Consider the following 21,937-nt stretch of genomic DNA (forward strand, 5'->3'; position numbering starts at 1 on the left):
GTCAAAACGAGGTCTGGGGGGCAACTGCCCCCCTGCCCCATTGTAATTTACGCCCCTGCATGGTATGAGGCCAAGCAGCAGTTCCTCAGATGATGGAAAAATCCAGTGTCTGTAAGTAAAACTTCGAAGTTTAAAAAAAAACCTTTTCTTTAAATGTTCTTTCATCTGAAATATTATTAGAAATAATAATCATCAAAATCTCTCGTTGCGCAAAAAGCACCTGTAAATTTAACAGCTATGGTGCCTATGGTTTTGTCAGTGGATCCTGGAATTTCAACACCTATTATTTCTCATCTGTTTTACATGTTCAGTGAAGTTTCGACAAAGTCACCTATATTTCGACAAGGCCTGTTGCTGTCTGTCCAAAATTTCGACAAGGTTAATAAGAGATATTCGCCAAAGAAATAAATTCCTTGATAGAAGCCGATATTTACGCTTGAATGCGGCTGAAGGAACATTTTTAGTCCGCCTGGTATTCCACTACATCGAACAAGAATTTTCGACACTTGGAACCTAGTTTCGACAATGCAATTTCCGTCGCCATTTCCATTTAATTTTATCAAGAAAAAGCTAATGTGGCTACATTTCAGAGAAGATCAGATGTATCTCGACACATTGGCACTTATGCCAATTTTTTCTTGCAATAAATAAACAAGTAATGACAATTCGAACATTACATACCTGGAAAATTGTCGGGAGCTCCTTTTGTGTTGAAAACAGGAAACTGACCAAATTTAATGTTCTTTTCTTATCTGGGTGTCCCGGATCTAGTGTCCACGTTTTACACCATCGAAATATAACGACGGCTCGAAGAGATGGCGCTCTAAGTCACGGCTAAGCAGAGCTATCCCGTTTTGAAGGAAAATTTCGACAGTGGTTCCGAAATTGCAATGTCGAATCATCGGTGCCTTTATCCTACGGAAGCATGGAAGCAGAGAAAAATATCGCCACGCACAAAGCTCCGAGTGTATGAAGCTATGGTTCTCTCTATCTTCCTCTATGGATGTGAAACATGGTCACTTAAAGTAACCGAAGCACTGAGCTTGAATATATTCAACCACAAATGCCTGCGATATGTCCTGGGTATCTGCCTTTCAGATACAATCTCGAATGAAGAAGTAAGGAGAAGATGTGGGGATCGCCCACTTGTCTCTGACATTGTTAAGCAGAGGAAACTAAGATGGTTAGTCAAAGCAATGCGCTGAACAGATGATCATATAAGCGAAAAATGCCTCAAATGTTTACCCCAACCGGCATGGAAGAAGAGGGCAGGAGGCCTAAAGAAGACGTGTCTAGCAATAGTTAAGTCTGATCTGGAGCCAATCGGAGGATTCCAAAAACACGGCCGTCGCTGGGATTGCCAGTGGCTTGAAATGGTGGAGTCTGCCACTCTCGAGCGAAACCTATGGAAGGAGACATGTCGTCATCTTCTGGGCATCACGATGAGTCTGGATACGGCTTGAACGTGCAACAAGTACAAGTAGGCACAAGGTTGTTATTATACTGCTGTCATAGAAAGAAAGGAGTTTCACCCAAAAGCTGTGTTGCGGCTCAATTTTATTTATAGCCGTTAGCGAATGTTTCTGTTTTATGTTTTATACTTTCAGGCGTGATTTTTCGTTTAACGCTTGTTGCCAGTTTCATAACTCAAGCGTATTTATTTAAATTGGTCTTGTCTTCTCACTTTTTTAGTTCTCAAAAACGTAATTTTTTCTCCAGGCTAATTGTAAATTTTCCTAAAACGGCAAGAAGAGGAGTTGTTTATTGATTATAAATCCTTGATCAACCATTTGAATGAGTGGTTAAGGAGGTTGACGTATTTTGTTGAACTTTTAAACCATGTAGGTAAAAATAGACATTTCGTTACTACAGCCGTTCGGACCTTGTTGCACCCAAAGATCCTTAATAGCTACCGAAGATCAACGACTCGCATCTTCGTATAACTTATGAAAATGCCGAAGTGAAAATGAATATCTATGATTGGTTCTTTACTTTTCGAATATGATAGGTAGCGGTATTGATAATCGATATAAATTTCGCTCTGTTGACATTCTAATGACGATTTTTTTTTATGCCATATCATCAAATTGAACTAGTATTAAACTTAGTTTATCGGTAGCGTTAATGACAAAGATGGAAATACTTGCCGAACTCATGCAGGTAATAGACCGCGAGGTAGCGGAACAAAGAAGGACGAATTTCACAGATTTTTTGGCACTTTTTTCACAGGCTTTCAAAATTTATAGTGGCAACCCTGTATATTGGCTAGTTTTCTAGAGGGACACTAAAAGTGTCCATTTTTGGCTGATTTGGACACTTTTGTCCCTAAGAGTTTTGGTAACCCTGGTCCTGCTCAAAGGTATAATTTCCTGAACTTTAAACTGCTTGGAACAAAAAGGCAATCTCAAAATTTTGATTGGATGAGTTTAGGGAAATGGTGGGCATGGAAGGGGTGTTAGTTGCCTTCCAATCACTTTCAACTATTAAAAAGGGCACTAGCCATTTCAATTTCTAATTGAATCAGCTGAAGTTTTTACGACAACGCGTTCTATAAAAATCTTATGTACCCTGGGAATAACTTTCAACCCTTGCTTTGAAGTCTTTGCGGGAATGCCCTCCTCAAAAGAATAATTTCTATTTGATAATAAACAACGCTGAACAAAATGGCTATTTAAAAATTCTTATTGGATGTGTTTGGGGAAAAGGTAGGCGTGAGGGGGGTGGGGGGTCAGTTGCGCTCAAGTCACTTTCGACTATTAAAAAGGGCCCTAGACCTTTGAATTTCCAATCGAATGAGCCCTTTTTCAAGTTTCTACGATCATGATTTCAATAAAAACTTATATGTCCCCAGGGCATAACTTATGCTCCACAGAGCAGACTGTGGGGGGGGGGGGAAGTGTCCTGCTTAAAGGTATGATTTCCTGAACTTTAAACTGCATGGAACAAAATGGCTATCTCAAAATTTTGATTGGATGTGTTTGGGGAAATTGTGGACGTGGAAGGGATGTTAGTTGCTTTCCAATTACTTTCAGACTATTAAAAAGGGCACTAGCCATTTCAACTTCAAGTTAAATACGTTCTTTTGGATGTTTTTATGAGAAAGTTTTCTACATAAGCCTTATATGCCCCAAGGGCATAACTTACAAACCTAACCCTGAGGACTCAGAGGGGGTTGTCATCCTCAAAGACCCAATTTCCAGAACTTAAAACCACATTGAGTAAAATGGTTATCTCAAAATTTCAATTGGGTTTGTTTGGAGAAAAGATGGGCGTGAGAGGGGGGTTAGTTGCCCTCAAATCACTTTCAACTATTAAAAAGAAAACGAGTCCCGTAAATGTCAAATCGAATGAGCCCTTTTTGATGTTTCTACGGAAACGCCTTCTATTAAAACCTTATATGTCCAAAGGGCATAACTTACAGCCCGTGCCCTGAGGGCTCTGGGGGTGTTTCCTCCTCAAAAGCATAATTTCTATCTGGAATTCATCTACGCTGAACGAAATGGCTATCTCAAAATTTTGATTGGATGTGTTTCAGGAAATGGAGGGCGTGAAGGGGTGTTAGTTGCATTCCAATCACTTTCGACTGTTAAAAAAGGCACAAGCCACCCCAATTTTCAATCGAATGAGCCCTTTTCGAAGTTTCTACGACATCTTCTTCGATACCAAGTACACTGTTCTAAAGGAAAAAAAAAAATAAATAATACATTGTGGCAACATCGTTCTTATATGCCCTCAGGGCATAACTGAAAACCCTTGCCCCGAGGGTTGTGGGGGAGTGTCCTCCTGAAAAACATATTTTCTATCTGGAAATCAGTTACGCTGAACAAAATGGCTATCTTAAAATTTTGATTGGATGTGTTTTGGGTAATGATGGGCGTGGGGGGGGGGGGCTAGTTGCCCTCCAATCACTTTCGACTATTAAAAAGGCCACTAGCCACTCCAACTTCCAATCGAATGAGCCCTTTTTGAAGTTTCAATGACAACTCCTTCGATACAAAATACCCGGGTATGGAGGACAAAAATAAATAAATAAATAATACATTGTGCCAACATCGTTCTTTACTTAGGCAGTGCTATTGCGCTGCCTAAGTAACACAGAAAATGTCTGTGTTTAACCGTTCAGATAAAGTTAAACTTACTGACAATGCATTTAGGGGTTTTTGGCCTCCATCTTCCATAAGAACATTTAACAGTTCTATTGACATTTGAAACATAGCCCTGACTGCAAGAGACTTTTGCTACTGATCCAGAACTAAAAGGATTTACAGCGTCTATTCCAGGAGTGATAATATCCAAATGCGTGTAAGATGCCACTCTAATAGGATTGCAAGGATCTGGAAAGAAAGAAAACACAAGGATATAGGGAAAAGTTAATGAGGAAAAGTTAGTTTAAAGAATTAAGAATATGATGATAATGAATATCAGGATCATTTGTCAATGTGCCATCAGAGCCCACAATTCACATCTTTAATACAGAATAGCTGCATTTTTTAACAAATCACTGCTTTTCCGCCTCTCCTTTCCAAATTAACCTTGTTACTCTTGAATAATTACTAATCAATGTGAATTTGCTGTTATGACTGTTTTTTCTTATTTTGCGACGGAATGAGTGGTCAGTGCGTCGGTATTGTTACTCTTTAAGGGTTAATGCTTCTTACTTTAAATATAAAACTAAAGTTGCTTTTTTTTCTATATGTGGTAATAGTGAATACGTATTCTGTAAGATTTATCGGCTGGTTAAAAAATTGATGGAAAATGAACTAGTCTGACCAAGTTTGCATGCAAAACCAGTAGTTTTCAGAGACCTAAAAGGAATTAGAGTTTTAATCTGAGAAAGCGAGAACAGAGGCTTGACCCACAAATCAATCAATTTTCTAAATCAGCGTACTGCGACCTAGTATTATATGAGTAGCTCATTCATTGCAAGGAAAGAGTAGCTTGAGCAAGGATGGGAACATCATTATACTTCAGACGAGCAAACAGTAAAAATAGCAAAATATGTATAAAAAAAACTGTCAAATAAACAACAAAATCAGAAAAACAAAACGAAAAAGACAACAAATGTATTGGCTGACTGCCTGGGCTCCAAAATACCAATAAAGTAAATATAAAATAACAATTTTTTTTGTAAATCTTCTTTGAAATTATCTGTTTTTTCATCCCATTTCAGAAATAAAACTCAGTATGCCCGAGACTGTTTTGTTTACGTTGAACATGTTTGAAACTAAAAGTATGCAAATTTATTGGTTTTTAAAAATTATTTAAATTTATTTAAAAATATATTAAAACTTATTAATGTAAATTTATTAAAAGTATGCTTTATTGGCAAATACCGAACTGGAAAATAATATCTTATTAATTTTACTGAAGAGTACAAGGGAATCAAGTTTTGCTCACCTTTAAAAGCCCTTAATCAAATAATTGTAAAAAGAAAATGCGTTTTGAAACTCCCACTTCTGCTCAAGGCTTAGAACCTCCAGGGGTCTCTAATTTCATTCAGCAGACAATTTATGAAAACTACCAGGCGGCTACGAGGGAAAACGAGTTTTCAGAAAATCGTGACTTGTTTAGATCGTTTTTGACAACGAAAAATAGTAGTATGCAGATTAATAAAAAAGTTTTAGTGCCATTTTTGAGAAAAAATTAAGATAAATATACATACACACAATTATTGCTCTTTCATAATATAAATGCTGTATGAGGGGATTTCGTCGTCAGAAGACGGCTTTTTATCTCTTATCACACATAGATTTGGGGAAATATATTCTTGGACGCAATTTAGAAGAAAAGAAGAATGGAATACTTCTGAAATTTACAATACGTACGAAAATACTAGTAAAATCCTGGTAGAATGTTCTTTTTTCAAACAGAGTGTGGGTAAATGAAGTCAAACACATTAGTGGATTTTATTTTAAGTTCTCAAGAGGCTTTACAAGGGTAGAAGGGCATAAATTAAGGCGTACAGAATGTAAAATATCTTCCTTTTTGGCCAACCATCTAGTGCCAAATAAAAAGCAGCTCGTCCCCAAATGGGTTGGGAGGAGGTCGTAAGGAAGAATTTAAGAAAAAATAGACCTTATGGGAAGGTTTTGGATAGATTACGATGGAGGAGGAGCGTGCGCAGGAGTTTTGACCTCAGGTGCTTGGTGCTGCAGAGAGTTTTATTGCTAGTAAAATACAACAATCTACAAATCAAAATACAAGGTGCTGTTGTTGAATGGAAAACAAAACCAGGCTTGCTTAGTGTGACAGCAATAAGAATAAATTTTTATACTAAAAGCCTCAGTATGTCCTCTAAGTGAGAGGTTGCTATGACTTTTACATTAAAAAACTATAAATTTTTGGCATAATGAATAGGATCACTAGCAAAAATTAAAGGAGGTAAGGAAGGATTGTTTGCTCTATAATGCTTTTGAAAAATTCTGCAATGATAAACTCAGTCTCGGTACAAGTTGATTAGGAAATACTAGTTTATGATCATTGTCTCTATTTGTAAAAAAAAATCCTCCAAAATTAGATTTTATTTATTTTTCTTGTCTTATCGTTCTGAAATTATCAGTCTTTTTTTATGCTTCACATGAAACTGCTACTACAGTTGTCATAAAATTGTTGCTTGGTAATCAATGTTGATAAAGAACAGGCAGACAAAGAAAGTAAAGTATGCTATAACAAAAAAGAAGAAAAAAGAAGCATACATATACACCTCATTTCAATACTCCTCTAAATGAATCCATCTTTGACATTGCAGAGAGGTAACATGTTTTATTAAAGATGTGAAGTAACGAGGAAAACCCCAGGTTTAAAGCGCCGCTTTCAAAAACTAATTGTAAAGTAGAGAAATGGAATTTAAAATAAAGAAAAACTTTCAAATAAAATACATTTTCGTCTTTAAAATGTTTATATGCCTTTCCTTTCATCTTACCTTAATGATAGAATTCGCTGATTCATTAATACAAAATTTATTCCAGGCATTTATAGTCTTTTCTATTCGCTTGTTCCCAGTGCAAGAAACAAAAGTAGTTCTTATCCGCATTCAACCATTAAAGAAACCTGACGAGTAAATAATAAATAGAATATATCCGAAATGTCAGGTAAAACGTTTATTAGTAGTCTAGTGGCTCAGAATTGCTGGTTAAGTTGCATTATTGGTGTCACTGTAGGCTTTAGGCTTAACAGTTGACAGGGTTGCATTACTCAGAGAAAATCGTTCTGCTGCATTTTACTCAAAAGATCCAAATAATTCAAGAATATACTTATTTAAATATACCATTTTTGTTTTTCTTAACTCTTGACTTCTTCTTTTTCTTCTTTTTTCGTTTTTTTGAGCTCATATTGACAATGGATGTTTCACTCGCATCTCCAGTCCCATAATTGTACTTCACGGTTGACGGAAAAGTATAGTGCCTTGGCGCGATTGTAGTTGTGGTGGTCGTTGTTAGCATTTTCCTAGGTACAAAAGATCCACTGCGAGATTGACGCTTAGTCCTATTTTGAGCTTCGTGAATTTCTCGGGTAATTCTTGTTCTTGGATGCTGGTCAGGCAAGCAACTAAAATTAAAAAGCAAATATTCTTTCACCTTAAACAAAAAACCTTGATCGCAAAACCTATCAAAGATTTATATTATATCAAATACGAGTCAAATAGTTTTAGTGATGAAGTACATGATGTTAGACACCCCCTCGGAAAATCTCAACAGAAAACTTCCCCATCGTGGAAAAATTTCCCCCAGAACATTCCCCATGCCAAAAATCCCCCAGAGGAAATCACCTCCCGGAAAATTCTCCCCGGATAATCCCCCCCTATGGAAAATTTCCCCACATACAAAATTGAGCAGCCCCAGGGAAATTTCAAAATGGGTACTTCGAAATGTTGATCAGATATCCTACGAAAATCCCCCCCCCCCTGTGGAAAATTCCCCCTGCACAAAATTACCGCCTGGAAAATTCCCCCTGGATAATTTCCCCCCATAATACAAAAATTTCATCACATGCAAAATTGAACAGCGACAGAGAAAGCATAAAATAGGTACCTCAATATGTTGATCAGATGTATTAGGAAAAATCCCCCCCCCTGCGGAGAAATTCTCCCGCAGAAAATTGCCCCTTGAATATTATCCTCTCCCTCCACCGAAAATTCCCCCTGATAGCCCCCCCCCCCCTACTACGGAAAATCTCCTCACATGCAAAATTGAGCAGCCACAAAAAAGTACAGAAATCGGGACACATATAGTATTGTTTAGTTTAGTTTTACACCTTCTGAAGTTTTCCTGAAAAATAAAAATTAATACCATTCCCCAAACATTGTATCTATCCTATTTTGTGAGTTTTTAATTAATGCCGGGAAATCCAGCTCCCCCTCCATGGAAAATTCCCTTGCCCCACGAAAACTCCTCCATGGAAGGATCCTCCAAGGTATGCACCCCCTCCAGAACCCCCTGAAAATATATGTATACTTCCGAATAACCGGTACTATATGTAAAAATTGGCAAAGCTCTTAACTTGCAGCTTTTCCACTGAGGGCTGTGGAGGGTCAATTCTTCCTCAAAGACATAGTTAATAGACTTTTCGACTATGTTAAACAAAATGACTATCTCAAAATTTTGATAGGACAACTTTGGGAAAAAATTGGGGTGGGAGGAGGGGCTATCTGCCCTCCAATATTTTTGGTCACTTAAAAAGGGCACTAGAACTTTTGATTTCCAATCAAATGAACCCTCTCCTAATCTTCTAGGATTATTGGCTCAATACGATCATCCTGGAAAAGCAAGTGATCTTGCTTCTGGCAAAAAAAAAAATCGAAATTCCAGATTTTTGTATATTAATCAGATAAACAAAATCTATCATGGTTGTAGCGGCAGCTGCAACCTGGTAGAGAACGAACCACAGCCCCTGGTAATCAAAAGTTGAAAAACGTGTCTTCCAAAAAACTGTCTAGTGAGAAAAAATTGCCATTTGACACTGAATCAGGAATGGTAACAATTGTTTTGGTTAATCTTAGAAGTAAGAGTTTATTACGAAAAGAAATTTATGGTGATTTCGACCCAGGACTTTTTTTCGGAGGGGGTTTTACTCAAAGATTTTTTTGGGGGGGGGGGGCGGGGGGGGTTTGCACACACAAAAAAACTACAAAAACGCATATAAAGTTTGTTTATATCCATTTTTGTTACGTTTTATGAGTCAAAAGACATTTCGGGAGGGGTTCAAACCCCCCTAACCCCCCCCTCTGGGTATGGCCCTCTGTAGTCCCGTGGGAAGGGCTGTATGTGGTATCGGGCTTATCGATATCGCGCGTATCGGTATCGGGCGTAATTTTCTCGGCTCATTTTGTAAAGCATGCCCCGGCAAGGTATCATGGTTGCAGCGGTAGCTGCAACCTAGTAAAGAGCGAACCACAGCCCATAGTAACCAAAAGTTCAAAAACGCATTTTGAAAAAAAATACCTAGTGAAAAAAATTCACATCTGACACTGACTCAGGAATGGTAATTATTATTTCGGTTCGTCTTAAAAGTAAAAGTTTATTTCGAAAAGAAATTTATGGTGATTTCGAAAAAAAGCCTCAATCCCCCGAAAATGGTGTCAGATATAAATGAAAAGTGTACGATTGGAATGAATATGGTTGAAAACCTTGAACAGGGAAGTTACAGTCCCCCTCCCTGAACAACAAGGAGAATCCATTTTTTTGCATCGGTAGCACTGATCTGTCTCCCGTTTTTTTTTTCTTTCTTTTTTTTTTCAACAGGTCTCATATCTACGTGATTTTTATAAATTTTGCCAGCTGCAAATGCCATATGGCACTAAATTGGCACTTAATGTGCAATTTCTCAAGGGGTGGCACTAGCAGGCTACCAGAACATCGTTGACGGATCTTTTATAGCTCATATAAAAGATATTGTACATATCTAAGGCTTGTATATAAACTCCATCATCATCAAGTGCGAAATGGCATTAAAAACGGCACTTTTGGTGTCTCAAGTGGAAAAGCCGGGGCTATTGGACTAGCAGAACTTATAGAAGTGATGTTTAATGACTCATTTGATTGCTATTGCTCTTGTATCCGTGTTTTTTTTTTTATAAATTTTACATTCGTAAGTGCGATATAGCACTGAAAACAAAACTTATGGTGCCACTTCTTAAGTGGAAAAGCTCTGAAGTACAAAACAGGTATCATTGTAATAGTTATGTTCCAGAACCCTTAGCTGGAGGATCACAAGAACCCCTCTCGTACAGTCCCCTCCCAGCCCCATTAGCAAGTTTCATAAATCGTCTGCTCATCAGTAAGCTACTAAAAAATTAGTAGGCTACCACACCGTCGTAGATAGATGCTTAATGGTTCAATTATAAGCTATTGCTTATATTTACTAGATCTTTAAAAATTCTACCATCTATTAGATTTCACTGATTTTAAAGTTAACTAATTTCTGAGGAGAATTTGCAATGAGTTCTTTGTCATGCTTGAAGCATTAGCTGCAACCTAGTAAAGAACGAACCACAGCGCATAGTAACTAAAAGTTAAAAAATGTTAAAACGGTCGTTGTTCTTTTGTTATTCTAGGCCTAGCGGGTTACCAGAACGTCATAGAGAGATGCTTAAGAGCTGATTCAAAAGATATTTCTCATATGTACGTGGTTTACATAAATTTAGCCGTGTGCAAGTGCCACATGGCATGAAAAAGGCACTTTATATGCCTTTTCTCGAGGGGTGGGGATAGCGGGCTACCAGAACATTTTAGATAGATTTTTGGTAGCTCATATAACAAATATTGCTCATATTAACGTTCCTCCTATAAATTCAACCACCTGCAAGCTTCAAGTAGCACTAAAAACGGCACTTTTGGTGCCTTTGTCTCAAGTGGAAAAAGCTGGGGCAAGTGGACTACTAGAACTTCTTAGTGTGATGTTTAATGGCTCGTTTGAGAACTTTTGCTCATATCTACGTGCTTTTTATCAATCCTACCATTCGTAAGTGAGATATAGCACTGAAAATAACGTTTTTGGTGCCACTTCTTAAGTGGAAAATCTTGGAAGCATAAAACAGTATCATTGTAATAATTATGATCCAAAACCCTTAACTGGAGTTTGCAAGAACACCTCCTGCAGCTTCCTCCTCCAGTCCCCCTTAATAAAATACACAATTAAAGTCCTACAAACACCAATATATTAAATTACATTATTAGTGGCATGGTTCAGCTAGTACTGTGCTGGACTTCAAATTAGATTATCATGTCTTTGATTCCAAATTGGATTTTTTTTTTTTCAATCATGGTTTGTCCCTTTTTATGATTACTTTTCAGATCATCCACTATTTTTGCGAACGTGATGCACTCATTTTTTAAGGCATGTCCTGGGAAGGTAGATTTTAAACTTATTACTCATATCTACGTTCTTTTTATCAATTTTACCATCCAAAGTGCCATATAGCACAAAAACGGTACTTTTTGTGTTCCCTCTTAAGCGGAAGAGTTTGAAAGCATAAAACGGTACTATTTCAATAATTATGGTCCTAAGCCCTTAAATGGAGGTTTATGAAATCCCCTCACATATACTCCCCCTCAAAACCCACTTAGTAAGTTTCATAAATCACCTACTCATATTAAAATTAAATCATTATTGCGAAAACAAATTAATTAAAACTAAAAACTTTTCAACTAAAAAGCTACCAAAAATTAAGCTTGATTGATCAACAGTTTTTAATGGAACCTTAAAACTTCACTCTGCGATGAACCCTGTGGGCTAGTTCTAACGGCGGTAATTGAGGGGAAAGGACGTTCTTGCCCCCTTAGTTTTTGCTCTTGCCTAGGTTTTGAAAAACACCTTTTTTGGTCATTTCATTGGAAAAGGCATTTGTTTCGTTTAAAATATTTTGGGAAACAACTGAAAGTGCACTTTGTGGGAAGGTGCTATCAAGTCAAATTTATACAAAGTGATCAATTATAAATATAAGCTTAAATGAACTCTTAAACAGCTCTCTGTTGTTACAGTAGCCTTCTAGTTTCTGCTCGTCAGTAGGTGATCTATAAAGCCCTGTCTTCATTATGGCTTTATCTAGCGAAGTCGGCCGAGTAAAAGCAGCTTTTTGCTCATCGATAAACATACGTTCCTGAAAATTACGTATTGTTTTGTGAAGTATGGATATGAACTTTATGTTATAGACTGAAAGTAATTCTTAGCTGTTAAGGTTGATTGCAGTATTTTCTACAGGTCTTATCTCCCCTAGATCGGTGATAATTAGAAATTATATTGGAAATAAGTTTTCAACTGAAACTAAGAAGTGACATTAAAACTTAAAACAAACATACATTATTCCGTATAAATAAAAAAGATCGTGACAGCTATGTTTCTACATTAAATTTTAATCAAAAATAAACAAAGATTAATTTAAAAAGACAAAGTTTTTCCGTGGGAAGTAAAGAGCGAAATTAAAACTTACACAAATTATTAATTCACAGCCTATCTAATATATATTAATAAAACTAGTCCAAATAAATCAACTAATTATGTTTCCCTATGCTTTTAGGATTATACAAAACTAGCGCTTTACTGAAAACGCGTAATAATATAGGAGTTTTGTTACAGTAAAAGCAAACCAATTAAGCACACTTTTTATAGAATCAAAATATTATCAACCTCTTTTTGGATCAATCCCTTTTAAGATAAAGCAACAATCCAATTTAGGATTTTGCTTTCTTTTTTTTTACGTTTAATTTGGTATCACTTCTGCACAATGGCTCAATTCAATGACTGGCCCTCGCTTTGATTCTGAAAAGGACATGTCATGATTAGTTTGTACACAAGTTCGAAATAAGGCCATCTTGATAGTATTAGAACTATAGACTAGCTTTAGAATTTGTACCATAGCTTGAAATTCACTCTTGTATAGAGAGAAATAATCAGATTTTCAGAGTTCATATTATGTCTTATTTGATCTTCATTTTATGTAATACTAAACCATATTTTTTACAATTTAAGACTATATTCAATTCAATTTCAATTCAATTTATTGAAATAAAAACAAGATGAAACATAACACCAATAATAATAATAATAATAATATATATTACTCACTATTGGTATTATAGCTGGTGAGAGCAAAATACTGCTTGATAAATCAATCCAATATTTCTGTATGTTGTTCAATTACTTCACGGTTATTAAAAAATATATAGTTTTATGGTTATGTTTTTAATATAATTTTAATTGTATACTGAAAGTTACTAATGTCACAACTGGTGTAAGACTATGAAAAGCTTTATAGAATCGTTTAGTGTTGACAGGCTACATGCTAACTTTTGACTCTTAAATCAATAATCCTGTTTTTTTTATACTTGACTTTTGTGTTTTCAGTAAAGCACTAGTTTTGTATAATCCTAAAAGGCATAGGGAAACATAATTAGGTGGTTTATTTGTACTAGTTTTATTAACATATATTAAATAGACTGTGAAGTAATAATTTTTGTCCGTTTTAAGTTTCCGTCTTAACTTCCCTCGGAAAAACTTTGTTTTTTTAAATTAATATACTTAAAAACCCTATCGATTGATGTATTAACAAACCCTTCAATTAGGAAAGATAGTTATGACAGTCTAAACGGAAATACAGTTAAAGCAAACTTTGAAGCTTACTTAGGTAAAGTTGATGGACTCCACTTTCCAGCAACGCAAGTGGCACCTGCAGGTCCATTATCTTCAAGTTGATAGCCTTTGTCGCATTCGTACATCACTTGGCGGTTATTTGACACTTTCTTTACGTAAGGTCTATAGTCATACAATCCCATGTAGCCAACTAATAAAACTTTGCCGTTCTCAATATATCCAGGAAATGGACAGAAAACTGAAAGAGACATAGTAATCGAAAAAATTGAGGTACTGAAAAAACATGAAAGAACTATGTACAAAGTTACATAGCTACTGAAAAAATACATAGTTACTGAAAAAATAGATAGAAAATGCTTAGATGATGCTTTCGTTTGAGTATTATTTCGAACTTATAGGCGATGCTTAAGCTAGTATTAGTTGAATGAGCCGGAGTAAAACCCAGCGGAAGCCCATTGGTTCCGCTGTCCCAGCGGAAGCCCATTGGTTATATATTGGTTATATATATGGTATATATATAAATTTTTCATTAAATATTCAATGCCATCTATAGTATATTCAATGCTATTGTGTCTGAGTTTGCATCTTTGCGGGTAACTTGGAAAAAGTTTCTGAATTATTTTGAGGTCTTTTCTCGTTGTTGTTTACCCTCGAAAGATAGATTTTTTGTCAAGTAATGTTTGTATGACCTTCGCCAATTGTTAGAATAAACCCTTTTCCCTGGGTATTTTCACCAGTGCCATCTTTTTTCTCGTGTAGATTGGCACGTCGTCTATAGTTTCAATTATCTATAGTGCCATTTTGATTCCTTATTGTTAAGAAGCGTACTGGGAACGAGCAGAAGAGGGGAAGGAGCCTCCCGCAACCGACGTATTGTACCCGCCGGTATTAAGTTACCCGTAAATTGCGCGGGACAGTTGAGGGGGTCCTTACACTTCCCTTGTTCCTAGGTTCCTTCATTCTGTTTGTATTTATGCAGCGCTCGGCACGTGCAATTGAAATAGAAATTTTTGGATAATTGTTAACCTGCCCTATGGATAACGATTTGTACTTGCTGTAAGACTGATTGTGCAATAGTTACGGCACGTCAGCACGGCTGACTATAGTTATGTTTATGCGCCGGTATTGAACTTTATAGAAACGGCGTTGCGATATCAAGATAGCGTATCGACAGATGCAGCCGTGATTACAGCTGTGAAATTTTTTACGAGGGAGATTCTTCGAGAAAACCATGAAAAACTGAACGAGATAGCAGACAGTTTTGGTGAGCAGTATGTGAAAGAAAGGCGTAGTCAAGCTTCGAGAGAAACGCTAGCCAGTGATATGTATGATACTGTGAAACTATTGAGCTCTGTAACTGAGTTTAAGACACGGTCCACCATTTGGAAATTATCCGAAGTACTGAAAATTCCACAAGACACTTTTACATCCTTGTGTGTGAAAGTTAACGAATGCACGGATAAGATTGACAGTGTTATTGAACAGTGCAAATCTGTGCTTCCATCTCAGGGTGTTTGGCCCCCCCCCTCAGCCTGCGAAAGCTTTACATCGGGTTTTCATCACCAATGTACCCACCACAGAAATTGACTCCTGTTCCAAGCAGAAGCTGTTTATTGAAAGACATGATGGTGATGGAGGCATAGACCATATACAACAGACCAAGTCCGGTCTGGTTGCTTACATGAAAAGCCCCAAGTCGGCAGCTTCACTCGCCAACTCCCTGAAGTCCTTCCCTGACATAAGTGCTTCTTTTCGTGAGGAAAAGTTCTTCGCGATCGCTAAGTTCGTGCCTCTTGCCACAGCAGAAGATGATGTTGTCTCTGTTAACCCCAAGCTAGTCAGTGCCAAGCGGTTTGGACAATCTGAGACAGTCAAACTTACCTTCAGTGACGCCGACTCCCGAAATGCAGCAATCAAATGTGGGTTATTCATTGGTTATACTCACATCAAAGTCTTGCCATTCAGACAAATTCCCAAGCGGTGTTTCAAGTGTCAGTCATTTGATCATCTTGCTAAAGACTGCACCAGTACCATGCGTTGTTCCAGATGTGCTGTTTCCAATGAGAACAGTAGAGAGAGCTCCTGCCGTTCTCAAACAGTGAAATGCGCTTTGTGCCCGGAGCCTAATAATGGTCACCCTAGCTTTAGTTTGCAGTGCCCAGCAGTCCGACGAGCAATACAGAAAGCTTATCCTCAAACCCGAAAATGAACGAACTATCTATATTTTGCCGCAATGTTTACGGCCATAATGCTGCCAAACTGGACTATGTCAAGAACTTGTGCATAGCATATAACATTGTTTGCGTCCAAGAACACTTGTTGACTACCGATAACTTTGGGCTTATTCAGTCAATTCCTGATAAATCTGTGCACATTCATGAGGCTAAGCGCTCCAGTGCAAGGGGCCGCCCTAGTGGTGGACTTGCGATATTCGTTGACGACAGTATCGACTGTCGTAAACTTGAGTCGTGTGATTTCTACCTAGCAGTCGAGTTCCCTGGCCCCAGTGCTTTCACGCTGGTCAATGTCTACCCACCAACTAACCTGAACACAGATCTCAGTGAAAAACGGTATACCGAGGCTTGCGGTCGACTCGGAAGACTGCTCCGCAAACTGGGGAATTCGCGGATTTTAGTCTGCGGTGACTTCCAGTGTAACCCTCTCTTGAAAGGAAAGTTACAAGACGTTCTTATGACATGTATTCCGAGTGAATGTACTCTTTACACTAAAGATCAAAACTTTACGTTCATTCACAACTCAGGAAGCACAAGCAATATTGATCACGTCTTTTCAACTTCACTATCCCCTCGCCTATACAGGTGGATACAGAGCATACATCAAGTGACCATCTCGGTCTCAAGTTCCGTGTTCCTTTTAGTCGCGCAGTGAAATCAAGAAATCGAGGTTACATAGAAAGACGCGAGTGGAAAAAGATTAATATTGATCTGTATCAGTCGACGTGTGACGATATTTTGGGCAAAATAAAAGTTCCATTTCAGCTTCTGGTCAATGGGTGTGATGAAAAAATCGCGCTCAACACATATTGTGCTGAAATCACCCACGCGCTAAAAGTTGCTGAGTCTGCATCTGTACCTAGTGCAGTTATTAAGAAAGGTACTAGGAAAAGGGGATGGAGTGACCATCCTTACGTGAATCATGCTAAAAGGAGGTCTAAGATGTGGTACTCAGTGTGGCGCGAATCCGGCAAGCCTAGCTCAGGTACTGTTTTCAATCTCTTTCTTAAAACAAAAAGAGAATACAAAGCATGTGTGGATGAGCTTAAAGTGGAGGAAGCAGAAACTGCTTCGAAAGAGGCTATCCGCGACCCGCAAAATATGTGGAAAAAGTTTTCAAGTAGTAGAGTGCAGCCAAAGCATTGTGCCACAGTACCTGAAGAACAGTAGTTAGAACATTATTCGAAGGTTTTCGGGTCAAAAAATATTCCTTTGGAAAAAGAATATGATGAATCGTTAAAATTACGTCTTGATTCGCTTCTGAAACAGAGAAATTATTTTGTGGTTTCTAAAAATAATGTTTCAAGGGCTGTTAGCCAGTTAAAGGGTAACAAGGCTCCCGGTCTTGATAGTGTTAGTGGTAATCATCTACGCAATGGTTCCCCGCTTTTGCTTCAGCATCTGCAACTACTCTTTCAGATGTGTATAGATAGTGCGACCGTTCCTAACTCGTTCTGTACCGGGGTTGTTACAAATATCCTCAAGAAAGGAAAAAACGCGAATGAGTGTGGAGGCTATAGTCCTATTACTGTCTCAAGTACGCTGAGCAAAGTGTTGGAAAGATTGCTTCTTAGCGAAATTGTATCGAAATGTGTTATAGACCACAGACAGTTTGGGTTCCGAAAATATCTCAGTTGTGCTTTCGCCCATAGACTTCTAAAGTGTATTCTTGCTAAAGCTGAACTAATCGGGTTGTCCGTGTATGTATGTACTGTCGATATTTCTGTTGCATTTGACTCAGTCATCCAGTCCGCCGTCTTCAAGACCTGCTTGATGCTGGCGTGAACACCCGTATATTAGCTATGTTATCATATTGGTATTCTAACAGCTATATAAAAGTGAAACTTGGACTTGACAGACTTAGTGCGCCAGTTAAACTTAATTGAGGACTTCGACAAGGTTCAGTTTTAAGTCTGATATTATTTAACACTTTGACTTCTAAGGTTACAAAACAAATCTTTTGTGGGCTTAGCCTTGATCTTTGTGATCTGAGTCTAATAAGCTATGCCGATGATTTACTTATGTTGAGTTTTTCTCTGAGTCTATTGCAGGATAATTTAGATAAGCTTGTATCTGGCTATAGAGCTATTGGTCTGCAAGTTAATGGTAAGAAACCTGAATTTCTGGTTTTCAACTCAACGAAACGGGATGCGCCAGAACCAACTGTTTCAGTAGATAGCGCTACTATTGCACCGTCTTTGTCGATTAAATACTTAGGTCTTCTGTATGGTCGAGATAAAAAAGCAACTAGAATTCTTTGCCTTGACACCCTTATTTCAAACCTACAAATTAGCTATGCTAAACTGGCCCCCCTAAAGTATTCATACAATCGGCAAATTCTGGCGAGGCTATATAGAGCGGTGGCACTCCCACATATTCTTTACCTGTCCCCTGTATGGGAATGGTTTACGGAAACAGAGCGACTAAAGGCCAGATCTGCGTTCTGCAAATATTTAAAATTTCTGTTACGAGTACCGCTGTTTGAGAGATTTACATTTCTCTTGGACAGGTATCTTATTCCAGAGCCTCGTGAAGTTGTGGTAATGCAGGAAACCAATGCTAGAAAAGGTGCACTGGAGCACCTTTACGATTTCCTTCCGTTGCACGTCATGTACGAGCTGTGAATGTATATAGTGTATATAATCTAATCGTTTATTTTTTAAGTAATGTTTTTTTTTTGTTTTTCCCTTACTCCGCCATGTTTTTGTTTTATTGGTGGGCTAAAATAAACTATATATATATATATATATATATATATATATATATATATATATATATATATATATATATATATATATATATATATATATATATATATATATATATATATATATATATATATATATATATATATATATATATATATATATATATATATATATATATATATATATATATATATATATATATATAAAGGAAAAATCTGGATTTCTCAGTATCCTTTCGCTACAAAGAGCATCTTTCAGTGTATCAAATGCATCTTGTTCCATTTCTGATCATTTAACGGGATCTACGGCCCCTTTCCTTGTTAGCTCCGTCAAAGGTGTAGCAGTCGTTGCAAAATTTGGTATGAATTTTTGGTAATATCCTGCCAACCCCAAAAATGACCGAACTTTTTTCTTTGTGGTCGGAACTGCTGCGTTTCTAATTTTTTTCTTTTTTTCCCTTAATGGGGCTATTATACCGTTTCCTATTTTGTGTCCCAGGTATTCTGTCCGTGACTGTACTAACTTACATTTTTCTACATTCAAATTTAGTCCTGCTCTCCTCAGCCTGGTTAATACTTGTTCTATATGGATTAGATGTTCATTGAATGAGTTCAAAAATACTATAATGTCATCCAAGTAGGCTCTTGTATAGGGTAAGGAATTTAAAATATAATCTACTAGCCTTTGGAATGTTGCTGGTGCCCCTTTTAGTCCGTATTGAATGTACCTAAATTGGTACAACCCAAAAGGAGTAATGAGGGCACTTTTGGCTGAATCATCTGGGTGCATTTTTACTTGCCAATATCACCTTCTCAAGTCCAAAATTGATATAAATTTTGCGGAACCTACTGACTCTAGAATTTCGTCCATTCTTGGTATCGGATACGCGTCTGATTCGGAAATATTATTTAGTTTTTTATAGTTTACGCAAAATCTAATGGAGCTATCCTTCTTCGGGACTAATACGACTGGTGCTGCATATTCTGAATTTGATGGTTCTATAACCCCTAAATCGAGCATTCGGTCTATCTCTTTTTTCATCGCTTTCCTTTTAGCTTCTGGTATTCGGTACGGGTATTGTTTTATTGGTTTCTTGTCCTTTAATAGTATTTTATGTACTACATTTTCTGTTTTTCCGATTAGGTCTGTTAATACGTCTGCAAATTCCGTGAATAACTTATTCAATTGGGATTTCCGAGATGGGATCTCAGAAGTATTTCTGCTGAACTTTCAATGATATTGATACGTGTTCCCGCCATGTCTCTTGTACCTAAAGGGGCACTTTCCTCTTCATGTTCTGAGGTCGAAATCATGAGGCAGCGCTTCTGCGGATCCTTGTGGTTTTCTTTTTCATTTTCCTTGTTAAATTTCCTCAGTAAATTCACATGGTAAACTTCTTCCTTTATCCTTGCTCCATCTAATTCTATCATATAATTTACATCATTCATTTTCTTTTTCAACTTAAATGGTCCTTTCCATGTTACTTCCAATTTATTATTTCCGTCCGGTAACAATATGAGGACTTCATCCCATTCCGTGAATTCGCGCATTCGGGCGGATTTATCGTACCATGTTTCTGTTTCTTCCTGCATGTTCCCGCTGCGCTCACTTGGTGATTCCAAGGTATTCACTACGTTTGTATCGCATTGATAACCAGTTTATTATTACGGCTTCGTTATTTTCATAATAAGTATCCCGTGACTACTCTAAAATATTTAACACCCCCTTCGGGTTTGTCCCAAACGATAGTTCAAATGGTGAGCACACTATAGCTTGGTGTGGAGTTTCTCTGTATGCAAAAAGGACATAAGGAAGCATCCTGTCCCATTGGTTTACATCATCTCTTACAAAACGTCTCAACATACTAATTAGGGTTCTGTTAAATCCTTCTGTCACTCCATTTGTCTGAGGATGGAATGGAGTAGTTAACACTTGTTTAATGCCGAGAATTTCGTATAATTTTCGGATGTATGTCGATATAAAATTAGTTCCATTATCTGTTAAAATTTCCTTTGTGATTCTGTGACGTGAGACATGTTTCGCTAATTCTTCTGTAATTTTCGGTGATCTAAGTCTTCGCATTGGGATAGCTTCTGGGTATCTTGTAGCCAGATCATTAATAAGAAAAATGAATCTGTTTCCTGCGTGAGATATCGGGAGTGCAACTACAATGTTCATTGAAGTTTTTTCAAACGGTTTGACAAAAATGAGCATTTTTTTCATTGGAACTTTTTCATTTGTTATCTTATATGCAACTAATTGGCAATCTTTGCATCCCTTACAAAAGTTGATAGTATCCCTGCTTAATCCTTTCCACTGAAAATGCTGCAAGACTCTATCTGTGCTTCTGTGGGATCCTATGTGTCGCCCCGCTGGGCTTGAGCGAGATAATTTTACTACCAATTTCTTCAGTTCATGCGGTAACAAAAATGGCAATTTTTTAGGGATCTCCATCACCCCTATTATGTTTCATAGCAGATTTCCATTACTGAAAAACTGTTTATTTTGTGGATTTTTTTGATTCGTTCGTGCTCGTTTTATTTTTCTGCAATCTCTATCATTTGTTTGTAATTCCGCAAATTTTTCGGAGGTTACCCTGAGTATTTCAGTTAGTTCATCTTTGGTTTTTTCTGGTTCTTTTTCTACGGTTAATAATTTCTCTTGTTTTTGGTTATATTCCTTTTCATCCGCCCTTTTTTGGGTTTTCAGTTTTCTTAGTTTTGCATTTTTTATGAACATCTCGTCGTTAAATTGAAATGTGTTTTGTATATTTTGATCATAATTTTAATTAGCGCGCGACTCAGCCTCCCTTTTATTTTTTTCTTGACTTCGTGTCATACCGTATTTACTCTTTTTATCCTGGAGGTTGCTTTTAGTAGAAGAAAGTTATCTATATTGCCAAAATATCTCCCTAGTAAAACGTCTACTGCAAGAGTAGGTACAACACCTTCTTTTAATTTTAACCGTATTTCCCTTTTTGTTGGCTATTTCTATTATGAACTGAGCCGTCGGACATTCAAGTTCTGCTCCATATTAGCATAGCGCTGCTACTTTATATTTATAATTTATGTCGGTTTTCTTTATCAAGTCTTCCCGTATATAGATTTGGTCGCTACAGGAATCGATAGTTCTTTTTACCGATTCACCATTTAGTTTGCCACATACTTTGTGTGATTCTGCAAATGCGCAAGTTTTCATATTCTCCGGGCTTTTAACCCATGCGGTTCTGTTATAAGTTTGAGACTTTTTCCCTTTCTCTCGGGATCGATGGTTTCTCGGATTATCCTGTCTTCCGTTTGCCCCATCGTCCCTTGTTCTGTAATTATTGTCGCAATTTCTTTTCGCGCTGTGGCAATCTGAGGTATAATGTCCCCTTTTATTACAGTTAAAACAGGTAACATCGCACTG

General features: G+C 37.3%; 1 protein-coding gene across 2 annotated transcripts in view; it reads right to left on the reverse strand.

The window, feature by feature from the left end:
* Hasp (Hig-anchoring scaffold protein) overlaps window positions 1–21,937 on the reverse strand; it is a 359,559-nt gene that overhangs the window by 97,226 nt on the left and 240,396 nt on the right. For both annotated transcript variants that reach the window (XM_089094509.1, XM_089094508.1), the window contains exons 11-13: window positions 13,618–13,825; window positions 7,268–7,548; window positions 4,140–4,334 (exon numbers count right to left, since the gene is read on the reverse strand). In XM_089094509.1, coding sequence (XP_088950635.1) covers window positions 4,140–4,334; window positions 7,268–7,548; window positions 13,618–13,825 — 684 coding nt within the window. The remainder of the gene's footprint in view (window positions 1–4,139; window positions 4,335–7,267; window positions 7,549–13,617; window positions 13,826–21,937) is intronic.

The sequence above is a fragment of the Artemia sp. Qi Xiang Cuo genome, chromosome 9 (assembly GCF_049724085.1).
Source record: "Artemia sp. Qi Xiang Cuo chromosome 9, ASM4972408v1, whole genome shotgun sequence".
NCBI classification, from domain to species: domain Eukaryota; kingdom Metazoa; phylum Arthropoda; class Branchiopoda; order Anostraca; family Artemiidae; genus Artemia; species Artemia sp. Qi Xiang Cuo.